Source organism: Drosophila bipectinata, chromosome 3R, assembly GCF_030179905.1.
Source record: "Drosophila bipectinata strain 14024-0381.07 chromosome 3R, DbipHiC1v2, whole genome shotgun sequence".
NCBI lineage: Eukaryota > Metazoa > Arthropoda > Insecta > Diptera > Drosophilidae > Drosophila > Drosophila bipectinata.
Window position 1 is genome coordinate 24,610,297 of NC_091739.1, and position 17,406 is coordinate 24,627,702.

Here is a 17,406-nt window from a genome sequence, read left to right on the forward strand (position 1 = left end):
GAATAACATTTTTAAGCAGTTTCAAGTGAGCCTGAACAATGTTTGACTTGTATAAATGAATGTCAAAAGCTGCTGCAGCAGCATCCACCAGTTGGCAATCGGCAGCCGCCAGTCGTCGGGAGTAACAAATAAAATTAGCAATAAATTTAAATAAATAACTGCCTGGCGATATTAGATCATACCCCGATGGGGCAGACAAACAAATCTCAGGGGGGCCGTCGAGCGAAACTAGCACTCAAACGGCTCAAAACACTCGAAACGAAAACGAAAATTTGAATTGGAAAACACTCAAGAGAGGCAGTGAATAGCGACCAACTCAGATCCGATTCGATCGGGTCGGCCAACGCAAAAAGCACCCACACATTGGGGCTGGGAGATTCAATGGGACTCGGATTCGGAGGGAGAGAGAACTGGTTTCTCTTAGCTTCTCTGGCGACTTTCAATGACGTTGTGTTGGCGTTGCGAGCGCCAGTGGGTTTCTCGGTTTATTGGTCGCTCGCCAGAGACTTGGTATCCGTAAGATACGTCCCGTGCACGGGCTTTTAATGCGGCATTTCATTCATTGATCGTTCCAATAGCGCGCCGCACGCTCAGCGCACCAGACAAGTGAACCCAGCCCCTTGAATCGCAGTATCTTTCTCAAGCCCATTCCCAGTCGGTTGTGTGGGCGCCTCTCTAGAATAAGCCATAAACGATAAACACTGGCCTGGCCTGGCTAACGGAGTCAAAGCCAAAGCTGAAGTGGCTCAGCTGATCCCCACACACAACGCGCGCCGGACGACATTGACGATCGTCAGCTATCTGAGATACAATATCTTTTCAGTGCACAGCGGACAAGCGCAGCAAGTGGACGCAGCCAGTGAGCTAGCGGCGCAGCCATAGATTTTCTCCAACCGTGTATTTTTGTACGCCGCCAACGTCGGGATATTGGATACAGATACAGATACAGATCCGAGCACAGATATATCCGCAGTCGCAGCCGCAGCCGCAGATACGCGCGACGCTAAAGATACACAGGCATCTGCTCGGCGCGCACTCATAGATATTTTTAGCAACCGGCCTCACGCATACGGCCGCAAAACCAACACACGCGGCTTGCACGTTTTGGAAAAATCACTCCCCGAGGCTTTTCCTGAACTAAACCCCACCAGCATCCAAAATCAAAGCACAAATCCTTATCAATAATTAAAATAATATAAAAATAAAATCAAAAACTCGCGCAAGAACCACCAAGAAATCAATTCAATCAGAAAACAAGTTCCAGAGCTTCGAGGAAACAATCACCTAAAACTGAAAACAAATTTTTTGTTGTGTTAATATGCCAAATTTATGCATGAGCTAACAACTTTAATTCCGAAAAAAAACCTAAGATACAAAAAAAAAACAAAACAAAAATTGTTGAGTGACTAATTAGTTGATACGTCGTCGGTATTTCAATTTGCATACGTTGTAGCCACATTAATGAACCAGAAATTAAAATAAAATAATCAACAAATCTTAATCAGAGTGCATAGCCAAAATAATCTTAATTCAGATCCGAAAAAAAACAACATCAGCCATACATTGTTGGATTTATGAAATCAAAAAGGTAAATATACCCCCGCCATATATCAGACCAAGTATAAAGAGCTATAGAATCCTAGCGATGAGATGGAAAATTCTTGTTGCCGCCCCAATAAAAATAGACAAAAAGCATTCCTTAGCCAGCAGCTAGGGACGGGTGGTGGGGCTTTGGAACTTTTGGAGCGACTTCTGAAACATTTATTTGTCCAAGGTGTTGAAACGGCAGCCATGTGGCAGGGAGCATTTCGAGGTGAGCAGGAGCAGAATGATTTCGACGACAGCCAGTTGTCAACTGTTTTTGAAAGGTTACGAAAGGAGAGTGAAGCTCGTTTTGTTTACGTTTGGCCAAAAGGAATGGGGCGACATTGTAATTAATGTGTAAACAGAAGCTGTGAATTCATTTGCACCTAATGCCTCAAAGGCACTCTTTCAATTTTCTGAATTTAAATTCATTTAAATATTAAGTTTCAGACAAAAATGTGCCGGAAGCTATACACTTCATATGTATGAAATTCAAATTTATTTTAATTATTGTATAAATATTTCTCTTACTCATAAATTATTAACTTAAATTAGATTAAAAACTCATGGTCTTTTTTGGGCGCTATAAATATTCTCCTGCCTCATTGTTTGCTGTCCCCCTGACCCAAATCGGAAATCCGATGTGGGAACAGCTGCCTGGCCCACTCTCTGCTGAACGAAAAGGCGCCAAAAACAATAACAAGACCTGAATAAGAAAAATTTAAATTAGCCAAAAGGCAAATGGCAGAAACCTGTCAAAAACTCAGGCAAATCAAACGCCGATGGGTAATACAAAACCGCACAGAGCCCATCACAGTATATAACTCATGCACAGGCACACGTAGTAGAGCCACCAATATAGTGACAGATCGGAGCTCAGAATGTAAACACGGGCACATCACACATACGCCGTGTGTGCCAATTTTAATAAACAAACCAAACGTAAATGGAAAATCAAACAAAATCATTTGCCAAAGCAGCCAAATAGCAGTGGCAACAAATCAACAGAAAAAATAAAAGAATAAAAAATAAAAAACGAAACAAGCCCAAAACGAAGCACAAAGGCAAATAGCAGCAACAACAAAATTAAAAGATGCAAAAATGAGAAAAAATAACAAATAAGAACTTGCCGCAGGCTGGCTAAAAATAATAGCTGCCAACGGTAGCACACACACGAGACAAAAGGCGGATGGCGAGGTGGGACCAGAGGCCAGGGCGGTGCCAACTAAAGAGGCGGCAACGTGCAACTGGCAACAGCACGAGACAAAAACAACAACCAACAATAACAGGCGGCAACAAAAGCAACAGCTAAGGCAACAAAGTCGAAAGCAAATGAAAGATTTTGACGCTTTCCACAAAAAGCAAATTAAGAATCACAAATCGAAAAAATAAAAAAATAGAGGGGAAAAAATAAGAAACGAAAATAGAGACGAAACATTCAAGTTGCATACAATAAAAACTAATTTTAGAACTGTGGCAAAAACAACGGCAGAATCCACCTCATGCCTGCCAGAGACACTCATAGTCAGATCAGGCAGGGAAGGCTATCGAAAAGTTCTTTTAATCAGTATATGGATATGAAATAGATAAGTTTACGCTACAGAGATAGTCAAAAATAAGAGATATTATTAAGTATTTTATAGTACATACAAACAATACTGTAGTTAATCATATAGCTAATCTCACCACTATGGACTATAATGGTCTCTAATGATTTAAAGCAGAAGAATTTTTAGATAACTAAATTAAAATTATTAATGAAAAGGATATTTCCAGAATGCATAGGAGAAAGTTCTATAAGAGGTTAAGCACCTATAAGATAAAGGCTAAAAGTTAGGTATCAATATCTTAATATCTAGATACATTATTGGGAAACGAACTCCATCCAAATACTCAAACTTCCTTCCAAGCTCTAGATAATTGGTCGTTTATATTTTCAAGTCAACTCCCAAACTCAACCGACAACCCTCGACTATCAATCACTCGTGTGGTTCTTTAAAGATACTCCTCTATCTATATATTTTTTTCTGTTAGCCCATAAAGCAGACGCTTCATTTTCCATTTAACCGCACCCGACTGCCCGAATCCTCGATTTTGGACCTCCGCTCCCCAAAGACCCCGTACCTCTTTCTCCATCAAGCCGATGGGCGCGCAGACAAGCGTGCAGAAAAAGTTCTAAATTTAATGGCTACACCTAAAAATGCAGCGACTGCAACCAGACCAAAAAGTGAAGGGCAGACTGACAGTGGGGTGGGAATGGGGATGGCGGCAGCGGTGGCGGTGGAGAATGCAGGCGGAGTTGCTCGTCGGTAGTTTCAAGTGCACTCTGTTAGTTGGGCCCGGCTAGTCTTCCCGTCAATTGCTATCAGCCCCCGTTGCAACATACACACACTGACGAAAAAAAACTGTGAAACGGCCCGCCCCGCCCACACGTTCCTGCCCCACCCGGCGACCCCTTCACGCCTCGTCGCACGCATGGCTTGCCTTTTGTCTACCTCAATTTTGGTAAACGGAAGAAAGGCGGGGAAAGGTGAAGGGATGCCACTGAAAAAAAATAAATATTTACAAAAATTCGATATTAAATGTCGTTGAGAAACTGTAGATTTAAAAGCTTTGTTAGACCCTTGAACATCCTCTAAAAATACCAATTTTTCAAGTTCTACAATCTCCTTCAAATATTCCCAGTGCATTAATGAAAAGCATGAGGATATGTTAGAGGAACTATTCTATGTTTGTTGTCTGTGCATTTCAATTGGGAGCTTTCTGCATTGTGCCGGCGTGTAATTGAAAACTTAAGCAGAAACCCAACACCCCCCTGGAAAAACGCGCAACAAATTTTCCAATCAACACAGTACACCGCGCCTACTACTACTAGTACCCCACTCCATGCCACCCACTCATTTCCTGCTCCGCTTCCTTCCAGCATATCCTGTATCCCTCCGGCCACGCCTCCGAAAATCAGAATCAGCTTGTTGCTGTTTGTTCAACAAACGTTTATTAGCCGCGAATAGTTTTAATCGCATGCAATTTGTTGATTGTGGCCAGTCGGAGCAGATTTGTCCGGGCTTCCACCACCCCCACACTAACTGGGCCTTAAGCCCGCGGAACTTGGCAATTTTCACGTCGTTTTAGGGCAGGAAAGGGTTAAGGTGGAGGAGTGGCCGGCAGGTAAACAGGTGAGCAACCGTCGCCGCCCCACTTTGAAGACGGGGCACAAATTTTTCTGTGTTGTGCACTTAATTGCAGCTTGTTTGTTGCATGTCGCAAACTTTGACGATGCCCTAACAACTCAAGTGGGTACTTTTAATCAGAACCGTGTTTTTAAAGTCTTGATAGATTGAATGAAAAGGTATATACTATCAATTGTGAGCTGAAAAATCTTATAAATGAATCGAAAGTTACCTATTTTTAATCTTTTAAGATAAAGTTACAAAAAAAAACTATGTTTCAAGCAATAGTTTAAACTTCCATTGTACTTATTAGCCGATACTGCCAAAATTTGTTGAATTATTTAATTCCAAAATAGTCCTTTTAAAAATTCTTCAAAAATGTTAAAAATGTTGTTGAAAGAGCATTCCATCCGTTAGCAGTTTTCCAAAAGTTTCAAAGTTTCTGTCTGCAGGCTCTTTAAACATTTCTCAGGATTGCGTGGCGAAAATTAATTATACTCCGAAATCAGAAACGAAACACCAAAGAAAATCTCGGCACGAAACGAAATTCCTTGCCACGTGTTGAAAGTTGCAACTTGGGACATGCAAAGTTGATTTGAATTCGCTGTGAAGTCTCTGCGATTTTTTCCAGCGGAGGAAGGAAAGATTTAGAGAGTCTTTGGAATCTATTTTGGCATTCCTTTGGGCCACAATCTCCAGGTGATTCTCCGACATCTTTCAGCCGAGACAGGCATTAACGGTAAACGAAGAAAAGTGCCCACAACCCAAGAGAAACACCTCATAACTCGTTTAGGCCAAGCCAAGACCCAGCTCTTGGAATGGTCAAAGCTATGCAGCAAGTGTCAAACAGGCCAACAAGCCAGCAATCCAAGCCGGATCGGGCAAGGCAACAAGAATCAAGAATCGTCTATAGCCAATTTTGGACAATCTGCACTAAATTGTCCATTTAAGCAGGCTAGGCTAGGCAGACTAACTGACAAACTGCGGCACAGAGAGAAATAATTATTAATAATTTTGAGATTTTAATAAAAATTTAAAGATTAGATTTTCGAAATGTCTAAGACTGTGATTTTTGAGAGAGGTATAGTAGTTAGTGGTTATTAGAATCCTTTCACTTAAGATGTATCCCCTTTGGCGATAATATTTCTCCCTGTGCAGCCACAACGTGAGCTGTTCCCCTTAGATCAACTGACTGCAATCAATCTGCTCGCATTTACACCTCTGCACTCGAACTGGATTGTTCGGTAGAGGCTGGTAGTAGTAGCATTATGAGATTTATGAGGCCAAGGCACAGTTGCAAGGGCGTTAGCATCGATGCAGAAACATTTCAGTCTCCCTGGTGTTTGGGAGGTGGATATACATATATGTGGCGACTGCCACTGATGACGCTGCTGTGCCGGTATCGCGTTACTATTTCATGTAACTTAATTCTTGCATTAAACTGCATTCATTAACTGTTTCTGTTTTGTTGCATTTCCATCGGCCACAGTTGCCACAGCGACCGCAAAAAGTATACGCCCGCATTCAGATCATGCTTGTTGGGAGAAAAGCGAGTGAAAAGCGTCGGAAAATATTTAGTGAGCTGACCTACCGCAAACAAAAGAAAACAATAAACATTTCATTTACCGCACAGACACAAAACTTTCTCAAATTCATTGTTGAGTACACACATTGTAACGAAATGAAGCCCTTGGCAGTGAATTAATTTCAATACTTGTTAAATGTTTCCCATATCGGTTACTGCATTTCAATGGTTGATGTTATTCTGTTTACATTCAACTAATCATTAATAATTTGTTTACTTTATACATTATGAACGGAAAACTAATATATACAATATTATACCCATATCACCCACCCATCTATTCCTATTTTAACATTCAAATGAATAAAACTCGTTGTTTATCTTCTACAAACACTAGCCGCGATCTTTAAATAGTTTTATTTGTTTTCCAGCTAAAAGTTTCGATATTTAGTTTTAGCACCTAGCCAGCTTGTTTTGTTTCTCTCTAGGTATTAATCACAAAACACATATTTCATAAATCTGAACAAGATAAAATTTAGGGCAGCGCTACCCACAAAGAGTATTTGGTTTAAAAATTACATTCATTTTAGTCATTTATCTCGCATTCATTTTGGCACCGTTGCGAATTCAACACCTTGACTAAACCATTTTTGAGGATTTGCAAGGCGACTGAGTGACAGCTCATAGAGACCGAGTCATTGGCTTCGAATGGGAACCGGCGTGAGTCAGAAACAGAAACAGATCGAGAAGATACTCGGAAATCCGTGGATTGCGCAATGCAATGAGCAACCAGAATTTTTGTTTTCCAAACCAATTTGGAAGCGCGTCCAAGAACAAATTGTATTTATGAGTTTTCCTCTATTTTATATTTTTTGTTCTGTTCGGATTGATGCGTTTCGTTTCGGGTTTTCGGCTTCAGTGGGTTTTATGGCGGAAGCACTACTCAAGAATCGACTTCAGTTCATTGAAGCCAATTCGAGAGCCGTTTACGGAAGTTTTTGGCGGGGTGGGTCCCAAAAAAAAAAAATTATATACAACCGTTCCGCCCGATTGCACAAACCCCATATGCTCCCGTTGTCTTTGAAACTGAAACAAAATTGTTAATTGCCTTGGGATGGATGGGTATGGGGATGGGTTCCAAATAAGCCGAAAGACTCTAGTCTAAAGTCTGTTTTTCTTCACTCCACTTTCAGATGAAGTCCAACACGTACGAGCTGCACAACTACGCCGACCTGAATGTGATGGAAAGTCCGGAGGACTCCAAGGATTCCCGGAAAAGAAAGGCGGCCAGCAAGGTAGAAAAGTACTCACTGCGACAGAAGCGCCAAAAGAGAAACCCACAATCGGAAGATGTTACTTCAGCCAATCTATCCGACTTTCAGCTGAAATTGGATCCCGTGGTGGAGCCAGTGACTAAGTCCAGGAAAAATACATCCACGAAGGCCAAAACGAAAGCACCGCCGTTGAGCAAGTACCGCCGGAAAACCGCGAATGCTCGGGAACGGACCAGGATGCGGGAAATCAATACGGCTTTCGAAACCCTCCGGCACTGTGTCCCCCAGGCCATTACCGGCGAGGATGCGGCCAATACCAACGAGAAGCTGACCAAGATCACTACCCTAAGACTGGCCATGAAGTACATCAGTATGCTGAGCGAGGCCATACAAGATCCCAGCTACGAAAGTGAGTTTATTGGCGAGTGCCTGGAGGAGAGCGCCAACAGGGAGACCAGGCTGGACGTGGAAGTGTTCGATGACACCGAGTTGGAGGTGGAGAAACCCAAGTCCCCGCCTGTGACGAAGAAGGCTTCTAAAGCTAAGGGCTCCGGCAAGAAAAACTCAACAGCCAGCAAAAGACAAAGCCAGAAACAGACAAAGTCCGCACCACAAATCCCGCCAGTTAGCTCCGGAGAGTCTTGCTATGCCACCTCCTCGATAGGATCGCCAGCCTCATCTGCCTACGCTTCGCTGTCCTCCTCCTCTAACAGCAGTCCTGGGCTGGAGGCGGAATGCTTGATAGGCCTGCAGGGAATCGGCGATCTGGATACCATGCTTATGGATGCATCCGATGGGGATTCACTATCCTGCCTGAGTCCCGGATATGAGAGCCTGCTCACGGGAGGCGGCGGTGAGTCCTTGCTACCTGGCTGTCGTGGCGACCTGCCCATGTCCGGTCTGGAGAAGTCCGATGTGGAGCTCAGTCTGAGATTGCTGGATCACCACTCCAGGGACTCCTTTGACTTCGCCAGCGACCAACAGCCCTCGGCCTGCATCAGTTCCCTGGCCAGCCTGGATGGCTATCCATTCGCCGATATTCTACATCCCGACTTTCCCGACATGTTTCTCACGTGACGCGTATTTATTAGATCCTATTTTTCACTGCTCCTCCTAAGCCTAATCCTCGTTATAAGTTAGAGTGCGAGTTCTAACCCGACTTTCACCTTTAGCCATTAAATGCGATGCACCCTCATGGGTGGAATTCATTGTGTCATAAAAAGCAGCTCTGGACTACCACTGATCCACTGCAACATCGGCATCTGACGGAGAGAGGATGGATCTCCTCTCGGCCACATCCACATGATAACTCAACTAGTGATCTAAGCATTTCTTTGTGACGCATTTCTCGTTATCGTGTAAATAAAGCACCAAGTGTTGTTTCATGACTTAAAATATAAATGTTTATTTTCTGGGACTCACCTATGAATAAGTCTTGAAAAATGTAAGTTATTAAGTTTCAATAAATTTGTATAATTTTACTGCCAACCACAGACACCCTGCCATTACATTTTATTACAAAAATACTTGCAATTTAATTTAATTTCCAACGAAATGTCTTCCATCGCGGCAAAGGATGAGGTATTCGTCCCGGAAAAAGACTTTCCCGAAGTTCACAAGATGATGAAACAATTCATTCCCTCGGAAGATGACCTCGAAAAGATCATGCAGTTGATGGATCGCGAGATCAGTATGGGTCTAAGCCGCGAGGGCCACGACCGCTCCACGGTACCCTGTAAGCTGAGCTACGTGACGGACCTCCCCAATGGGAGGGAACGTGGCCAGTTCCTGGCCCTCGAGATGATGCCGACAAACTGCCGGATCATGCTGGTCAAGTTCAGCAGCGAACGCGATGTGTACACCAGTTCCAAGTGTGTGATCATGCCGCACACTGTGGCGGCGGGGAAGGGTACCGAGGTATTCAACTTCCTGGCCACCAATATAGCCACTTTCGTGAAGGAAAAGAAAGTGGAAAAGGAAAATCTTCCCATGGGCATTGCCTTTGCATTTACACTGAACAAAACCGGCTTGGATGCGGGCACCCTGGTGTCCTGGACCAAGGAGTTTGGGGCCACCGGTGCCATTGGCAAGGATGTGGTCCAATTGCTTCGGGACGCACTGGCCAAGTTTCCAGAAATATCCGTCGAGATAATGGGCATTATCAATGTCGCTGCTGGCTCTCTTCTAGCCCTGTGCTGGGCCCAGCCAAATACAAGAATGGGTCTCATCATGGGAAGTATTGCCAACTCTTGCTATGTTGAGAGAGTGGAGAAGTGCGACCTGTACCAGGGCGATCCTAGCAAGAAAGTAATGATTATAAATTCGGGTAAATAGGTTAATTAAGAGGTAATAGAAAGAAGTAAACAGTATTTATTTCAGATTGGGCGCATTTTGGAGACGGAGGCCAACTAGATTTTATCCGCAATGAATTCGATCGCCAACTGGACGCCGAGTCCATTACTCCGGGTCAAAGGATCTACGAAAAGTTCAGCGGTGCCTTGTTTATGGCGGAGCTTGTCAGGATTGTGGTCCTCCGGCTGATGAAAATGGGCATTATTTTTGCCGAAGATCGTCGTGACTATATTGGCATTCAGTGGAAAATGGACATGGTCTCGGTGATCGAGATCGAGTCGGACCCGCCAGGGGTGTACACCAAAGCGCAGGAAGTGATGGACAAGTTCAAGATCCGCCACTGCAAGGAGAAGGATCTGGCTGCCCTGAAGTACATCTGCACGACCATCACCAATCGCGCCGCCATGGTGGTATCTAGCGGAGTGGCCGCCCTAATAAATCGAATGAAGATGCCCCAGATTTCCATAGCCGTCGATGGAGGCATCTATCGCCTGCATCCAAGCTATGCGGCAGTCCTGAACAAGTACACAAATAAGCTCGTAAATCCACAACACGCCTTCGAATTTGTAATCACCCAGGATAGCTGCGGAGTGGGTGCTGCCATCATGGCGGGCATGGCCCACGCCATGAAGTACAAGTCGGATTCCAAGCTCTTTGAAATGGATTACTAGGATTACTATTAAAAATAGTTCATTTTCACAATAAAGTTACTTTTTACCTTTAAGGGACTTTAGAAGATATAGGATCTTCTAGGATCATATAAACTGGACCATTTCGGGCTTCCTACTTGTCTTTATTATTTATACCCATGCCATAATGAAATTTATTTATAATAATAGCCATATTTAAAAATAGAATTACCCTAAAAAACTAATAAAATTTGGAATTACTTAGATTGGGCCGCAGTGGCTGCCACTAGGGCGGCTCCCTTGCCAGACCCATCCTCCGAGACGGTGAGCTCGAACTTTACGCCCGGCTTCAGAAGCTGCTTCATGTACATGGTCAGCATGTCATGGTACTTGGGATGGTAGCGGTAGACACTGCCATCGATGCCGACCACCACCTCGTTGATGTTCATCTTGTTAATGAGGGTTACCAGGCCGCAGGCGCAGAGCTTGGCGGATCGGGAGGAGACGGCCTCGCAGATTCGGCGTAAGTTGATTTTGTCCGCTTCGTTATTCCCCATGAATCCCATATCGCGAATCACTTTGTTGGTATGACGATATTCACCAACCGCGTCGCTCTCGACGTCCGAGAGATAGGCCGACTGAAAGGCCCATCGATTTTGGATTTTCTGCGAGGTCTCGCCATGGAACATGACTCCCTTGGCAATCATTTCGACCACAATCAGCCTAACTATCTCGCCCATGTACATTCCGGAAATGCACTTCTCGAATGTCTGTCTACCGGGATTCGGGGTCACCTTGTCCACTATCTTGTCGTAGGAGGTCCTTGCAAACTCCAGCACTCCGTTGTCCCCAAAGGCGCCCCACTCACAGTTAATGATCATCGACTGCTTGGGGCTGGTCTGGTAGTTCTCGAAGCACTCGGCATTCACCGTCTTCTCCACGTAGCAGGCATTTGTTCCGGTGCCCACAATCAGTCCAATCCTACAGTTGCGGTTGTGGTAGGCGCAGGACATGAGGGTGCCCACGGTGTCGTTGAGAATGGCCACGATGTTGATCCTCACCTCGCCTCGTCGCTCTATGGCCTGCTGCAGCAATTCGACTACGTTTTTTCCCACGACTCCGGGGACATTGAAGCCCTTGGTCCAGGACACCAGTGTTCCTTTGTTGATGCCCTTCTGTTGGCACGGAAACGAGAAGGTGAATCCTAATGGCAGCGACTCGTTCTCTAGGCCATTCTCAATGCAAAAGTCTCCCAGGCTTGCGGCTATGAAATCGAACAACTCATCTGCGGTTCCTGTCATCAGCGTGCTGGGAAACACATAGCTCTTGGATTGGATGTCCACCCCAGCTTCGCCGTTTAAGACTACAAGGAGCACTCGGAAATTGGAGCCGCCCAGATCAAGGGCGAGGCACTTGCCCCGCTCCTTGCCAGTCGGTAAATCCTGAACGTAACTCACAAAGCACTTGATCACCGCCCTCGGATGTGTGTCTTTCGCCAGGCCCATCTTCATCTCCTTGGTCATGCGCTCCACCACCTCGGCCATCTTCTCCTGGTCGAGCAGGAATCCCTTGATCGCATTCTCGACCTCCGGATGCACTGGCATGTTTGATCTTAATGTCTTTGGGGCCCAGAAATCGGCAAAGCGCCAGAGGAGACGTTAATTTTGAATACCGATCGAAAATTAGAAAATAGAATGAAAAACAATTTGAAAGTGTAGGCAAGACCAAATTGTAGGAAAGGAAAATTTTTTTTAAATGAAAATATTCATGTTTGACAATAAATTTTTGAGTGACTTTCATTGAAAGTTTAACAATTTCTCCTCTGTGCCTTGGCCGACGATCTGAAATCAAGAGAAAAACACAAAATATGAATAAAGAAATATTCTTGAATCTTAATTGTCCAATCTCTTCATTATAAATTTAAATTTTTGATATACCGGGAAACAAACTTTTGAACTGTAAGCAAACTTTCCAACACTGCACCTTTCCAGCCCTGGCTAGTGCTGCCAATATGTGAAATGTAAAATGTATGTAAAATTATCGATTATATTTTGATGCATGGTGTTATCAACAACCCTACATATAAAGTTGAGGCCGTTCTGTTACTGATTACTCGGTCTCGCGATTTTTAATCCAAAATACCAAAGAAAATGCAGGACCTGAAGCAACCGGACTCCTTGCGTCTGCCAAACGGTGACGCATCCTCTGGGGAAGAGGTCAAGTCGCCGTTCCTCATCGGCGTGGCCGGAGGCACCGCTAGCGGGAAGTCCACGGTGTGCAAAAAGATCATGGAGCAACTCGGACAGGCGGAGATGGATCACACGCAGCGCCAGGTGGTGGCCATCAGCCAGGACAGCTTCTACCGCGAACTAACGCCCGCGGAAAAGGCCAAAGCCCAGAAGGGGCTGTTCAACTTTGACCATCCGGATGCCTTCAACGAGGAGCTGATGTACGCCACGCTGCAGAACATTCTCAAGGGGCACAAGGTGGAGATACCCAGCTATGACTACCGCACCAATTCATTGTGAGTATTCTATATGGCCTAATAATCGAATGGTCTAATAATAACACAAACTTTTGGCTTTCAGAGACTTTGAAAACATGCTGGTCATCTACCCAGCCGATGTGGTGCTGTTCGAAGGCATTTTGGTCTTTTATTTCCCAAAAATACGTGACCTCTTCCACATGAAGCTCTTCGTGGACACCGACTCTGACACCAGATTGGCCAGACGAGGTGAGATTCTACTAATATATAGTAAATGGGTCAAAGATAATATATATTAATGATTTTTTTTGCAGTGCCACGTGATATCAATGAGCGTGGGCGTGATTTGGATGCTGTGCTCACCCAGTACATGACCTTTGTGAAGCCTGCCTTTGAGGAATTCTGCTCGCCGGTAAGCCTATCCCCAGAAATCTTATTAATCGAATAAATAATTGAGAACCACACCAATTTCAGACGAAAAAGTTTGCTGACGTTATTATACCGCGAGGCGCCGACAACACAGGTGAGGCAACAGCACTCAGACACCTTTCCCCACCTCTGTTGACACTCTTTGCCACACAAACACACACTCTATACTACACTCTTAGCGACTGTAGCGTTTCGTTGAGTTGGTTTACTAATAACCATAGTTCTGTACCTGGTTCTTTAGTTTCTGGTTTTATTAACCCGTTGAGATCAACAAACCCTATCACATATTTAGACTGCTTGATGTTCTCATGAGTATACCTACGTATTATATTGCTATAAACTTTTATATCCTTCTTTGTATCTCTCTGTACTATCTGTTATTTGTACATTTTACGTTACGACTTTTGCGTTGTTTCCGTTTTTTTCCTGTTTTATTGTATCTCTTGCAGTTGCCATTGATCTTATTGTACATCATATCGGGGAGATTCTCGCCACCACCAACAGCGCACAGCACAACAACACAGTCAGGGTAGCGTCGTCCAGCATGAAGCGAGATCACTAAACGCAAAGTAAATCGCTTCTGGGCCGGCCAACTTCCAACACGTCCCCAAGCTTGTACTAATTGCCAAAAAAAAAACAGAAACAGAAACCCAAATAGCGACAATTCAGACGCAGCGGCGCAACCTCCTATTTCGAAGCGCCGGCATCGCTTCTCATTCGGTCTACACACCGTAGCCGATTAACGTAGCTCTAAGATTAAAAAGTATCTTTATACCTAGCTGTATCTACTTTCATATGTTCAACAATACATGGTAGTGTGTATGTAAGATCGTTTCTGCTCATTAAGTTAACCCAAACTGCGTTTGCGCTCCCAGTCTAACACTGGTCCTAATATTTAGCAAAATTATTAAGTTAATATCCACCCTTTGGTCTAACCTTAATCCCAGCTTCGGGTACTTTAGAGGGGTCACAAGCACTCTACTCACAAACACATATGTCACACATCTAACTATTGTATCTATGTTCCGATGGCCGATACTTGTTAATAAGTAATTCAATTACCTCTAATCTGATTTTGATGACAACTTCATTGAGTTTTGGATCATTTTCTTTTAAAAGTTACAACTTCTTAGCTTATTTTGAATTAATAAGACGTTAATTGCATACAGTTCATATGGTATAGCTTTTTAAGATTAAAATTATCTTCAAATATTAAGCCTAAGCACGTTTCAATTCCTTAAAGTTTGAAAATAGAGGTACTTGGTTTATGAGAATACTTACTATAATCTTTAAATCATTCCGTAAGTATCGGGCATCTCGAAAGTCGACACCCACGACCATTTTTTTCTACTTTAAACTATTAACTTTATAAAATATCTGTCTAAAATATAAAAATGCAAGATGTTCAGACTATTGCCCAGCAATGTGTGAAGCTAACTCGGGTGTTTCATTTAGTAAGTACACTACCGGCATTATCAATTGTAAAGCACACTACTCACCTCAGCCACAAACAATACAATAGAGTAAAGTTAACAGAAAATGCCGCCCAACTTAGATATCCTTACTAACTAGAGCTAGAGTAAGTCCTTGGCTTAGACTAAATCACTGGGACCCGCCCCGCTCTGGAGGAGCTCTAAGGTAAGTGGAGATTCTCACGTTGAGTTTGAATGCTAACGGAGGTGCAGAGTTATCCCCAGAATGTATCCCAAAAAGGTGACCGCATGATCTTTTTCTTTCAGTGGCCATCGACTTGATCGTCCAGCACATCAGGGACTTTTTGAACAATCGCTCCAGACATGGATCCACTGGCAACATGGCACTCTACATGAACTTGGAACTCAACGCCCCGGTGGCCGGATTTGCAGGCCCAGGTAAGGCCACTGGCATACACATGCTCCAGCACAAGGCGCGTCCCCACTAACCCCCGATTCGGACTGGAGCGGATACCAACCGGGATTACTAATCGCCCCCCTGCATGCTATCGGTCCATTGCTCTGTTGTACATATAGTAGCTTCAGTAACTATATAGTTTGTATTTCTCTGCGAAAGATGGAGACGATGGAAGTGGCAACGGCACCTACAACGCCATCCGCCGGTTCTCGACCCTCTGCAAGGAGCTCAACATGCAGGGCAACTTCTTCTTCGCCACGAACAAGAACCTGCCGCACCACTGACCTGGCAGCACCACCACTCCAGACCCCAAGACCCCAAGTAGTACAATATATGGCACATCTAGGCGATTGTTGAACTTTGTTGTTATCAATTGTTGTACCTATATAGACATATTTTATTTTTTCAGTAAAGCATATTGGAATTTTAAAATGATTATCTAATATTTTATTAATGTAAGATCAGGAATTGGGTTTTTTCAAAAGATATGCTTTATTTTATTTGAAATATTTTTTAAATAAATAATTTAATCTTTCGTCTAGAAGAAAAATAGCAATAATACTGATATTTGACTCAGACTTAAGATAGAATAGTTCCAATTTTCATTCATCTATAGATCACTTCTTGCACTTGTACATTAAGTTGATTTTCCGTACATCTCCGGCGGAGAATCCACGTCGCTGACCCATCTGGCTGGCATCGGAGCTGGCACGCAGGGCCTTCAAAGTGGGTTGGCCGTTTCGGGAGAAGCTCGTGGCCGAGTAGTGCATCACACTGGCATAGTCGTAGTCCACTCCAAACCCAGACTGAGTCCTGGAGCTGGCCTTCTCAAAGTTGGCCATCATCTCGGGCTTGATGTTGTCGTTCATGACGCGGACATAGGAATCCCGCTCGTGGCGATTCTGCTCATGGAAGAATCCGAGGGCGTGCATCAGTTCGTGAATGGGAGTTCCATAGGTTCGCAGGCAGTTGGGGGACTGGAGATTGACCTCCTGGCGGCCACCCAGGCGACCGATGCTGCTCCAGCAGCCAGATTTGCTGCTTCCAATGGAAATGTAGTCCTTCTCGGTGGTGCGGGGCTTGAAACGAATGCAGGTCTTTGTGTGGTATTCCTAGAAATAGGATACCAGAATGCTTTAATTGTTGTATCTTTAATAGAAAAGAGTCTCTAAGAATATTACCTTAAAAGCATGGTTGATGTTTCCCATCTCCTGGCTGGTAAAAGGTCCTTTGATCTCGTAGGGAACAACGCCGCCCGGCCAGCGGGAACTCAGCGCCAGAATACCATTCCGGGTTCCGTTAGATCGGCCCTCGCGATAGCTCAGTGGAATGAGTATATCACCTTCGTAGTAGGTGCCCAGTTCCTCAGGGTTCTGCGAGGATTCTTCATTGTGGGCCTCCACCAAAGCGCCCGTGGTCTCAGTATCCGGATTACCAAAAATGATATCACTCACATCGGTTAAATCAATCATTTCCTGTGAGTCCATGTCCTCCAGGGGCATGCCACTCCCAAGAGTAAGCCCAAGGATGGCTACGTAAAGAAACAGGTTGGTTTTAGCTGGGTTCTCTGCCATTTTTCCAGTGCTTCCTTTCTACTGTGACTTCTAGCTAGTTCCATAGGCGTTATATAGTCTTACCTAGACCTCCAAAACCGGGGACTGGCTGTCGGCGTTTTTGTTGCTAATTATGCTGGGCGATTAGACGGAGCTTTGTTTGCATATATTTTGCACTCGAATATCCGCGTGCTTCGTAATTTATGGCCTAATATATACAGTAAGCTTTAATCGGTCAATTTGTAAGTAGAACGTAGGAATTTCAAGTATTTAAACTGGAATTTTTATCAGGTTTCGAGTTCAAGTAATAAGAATATTTTTACACCGCTTTTGAAGGGAATTTTCCTTCAATAACAAGAAAAATAAAACATTTATAATAAAAACATATATTATCAATGATTCTTTTATTAAAACAACTTAAAATGGATAAATATATATAATTTCAAATTAAATAGTTGATTATCAGTACATTTTACCAGGGCTACCACTTCCGGTGAGCACAGGGTACACCATGT

General features: G+C 43.9%; 5 protein-coding genes across 11 annotated transcripts; 3 read left to right on the top strand and 2 right to left on the bottom strand.

Annotated features, from left to right (window-relative positions):
- The first annotated feature begins 471 nt into the window (after positions 1-471).
- Positions 472-8,954, top strand: tx (Helix-loop-helix protein delilah taxi). 2 transcript variants are annotated; one of them, XM_017236600.3, is made up of 2 exons: positions 472-1,588; positions 7,473-8,954. In XM_017236600.3, the coding sequence occupies exon 2, from the start codon at positions 7,473-7,475 to the stop codon at positions 8,628-8,630; it is 1,158 nt and encodes a 385-aa protein (XP_017092089.2). In that variant the 5' UTR covers positions 472-1,588; the 3' UTR covers positions 8,631-8,954. The 2 variants fall into 2 exon arrangements, with proteins under 2 accessions (XP_017092089.2, XP_070136755.1); XM_070280654.1 differs by lacking the exon at positions 472-1,588 and adding an exon at positions 5,155-5,453.
- Positions 8,955-8,980: 26 nt separating this feature from the next.
- Positions 8,981-11,767, top strand: Hex-t1 (Hexokinase testis 1). The gene is made up of 2 exons (XM_017236598.3): positions 8,981-9,879; positions 9,933-11,767. Exons 1-2 carry the CDS (start codon positions 9,108-9,110, stop codon positions 10,574-10,576), a joined length of 1,416 nt encoding a protein of 471 aa, XP_017092087.2. The 5' UTR covers positions 8,981-9,107; the 3' UTR covers positions 10,577-11,767.
- Positions 10,707-12,319, bottom strand: Hex-t2 (Hexokinase testis 2). Its single transcript, XM_017236599.3, has one exon. It carries the CDS (start codon positions 12,136-12,138, stop codon positions 10,792-10,794), a length of 1,347 nt encoding a protein of 448 aa, XP_017092088.1. The 5' UTR covers positions 12,139-12,319; the 3' UTR covers positions 10,707-10,791.
- A 267-nt stretch (positions 12,320-12,586) lies between these two features.
- Positions 12,587-15,726, top strand: Uck (Uridine-cytidine kinase). 5 transcript variants are annotated; one of them, XR_011443011.1, is made up of 7 exons: positions 12,588-13,058; positions 13,123-13,268; positions 13,334-13,431; positions 13,494-13,542; positions 14,850-14,902; positions 14,971-15,086; positions 15,188-15,326. XR_011443011.1 is itself a non-coding variant. In XM_017236754.3 (6 exons), the coding sequence occupies exons 1-6, from the start codon at positions 12,685-12,687 to the stop codon at positions 15,620-15,622; spliced, it is 924 nt and encodes a 307-aa protein (XP_017092243.2). In that variant the 5' UTR covers positions 12,587-12,684; the 3' UTR covers positions 15,623-15,726. The 5 variants fall into 5 exon arrangements, 3 of the variants coding, with proteins under 3 accessions (XP_017092243.2, XP_017092244.2, XP_017092246.1); XR_011443010.1 differs by having other exon boundaries at positions 12,587-13,058; positions 14,850-15,086; XM_017236754.3 differs by lacking the exons at positions 14,850-14,902; positions 14,971-15,086 and adding an exon at positions 15,498-15,726 and having other exon boundaries at positions 12,587-13,058; positions 15,188-15,319.
- A 125-nt stretch (positions 15,727-15,851) lies between these two features.
- LOC108121755 (zinc metalloproteinase nas-8) lies at positions 15,852-17,209 on the bottom strand. Of its 2 annotated transcripts, XM_070281527.1 has the most exons (3): positions 16,976-17,208; positions 16,520-16,869; positions 15,854-16,450 (listed from the first exon to the last, which is right to left on the bottom strand). In XM_070281527.1, exons 2-3 carry the CDS (start codon positions 16,838-16,840, stop codon positions 15,956-15,958), a joined length of 816 nt encoding a protein of 271 aa, XP_070137628.1. In that variant the 5' UTR covers positions 16,841-16,869; positions 16,976-17,208; the 3' UTR covers positions 15,854-15,955. The 2 variants fall into 2 exon arrangements, with proteins under 2 accessions (XP_017091533.2, XP_070137628.1); XM_017236044.3 differs by having other exon boundaries at positions 15,852-16,450; positions 16,520-17,209.
- Positions 17,210-17,406: the final 197 nt, after the last annotated feature.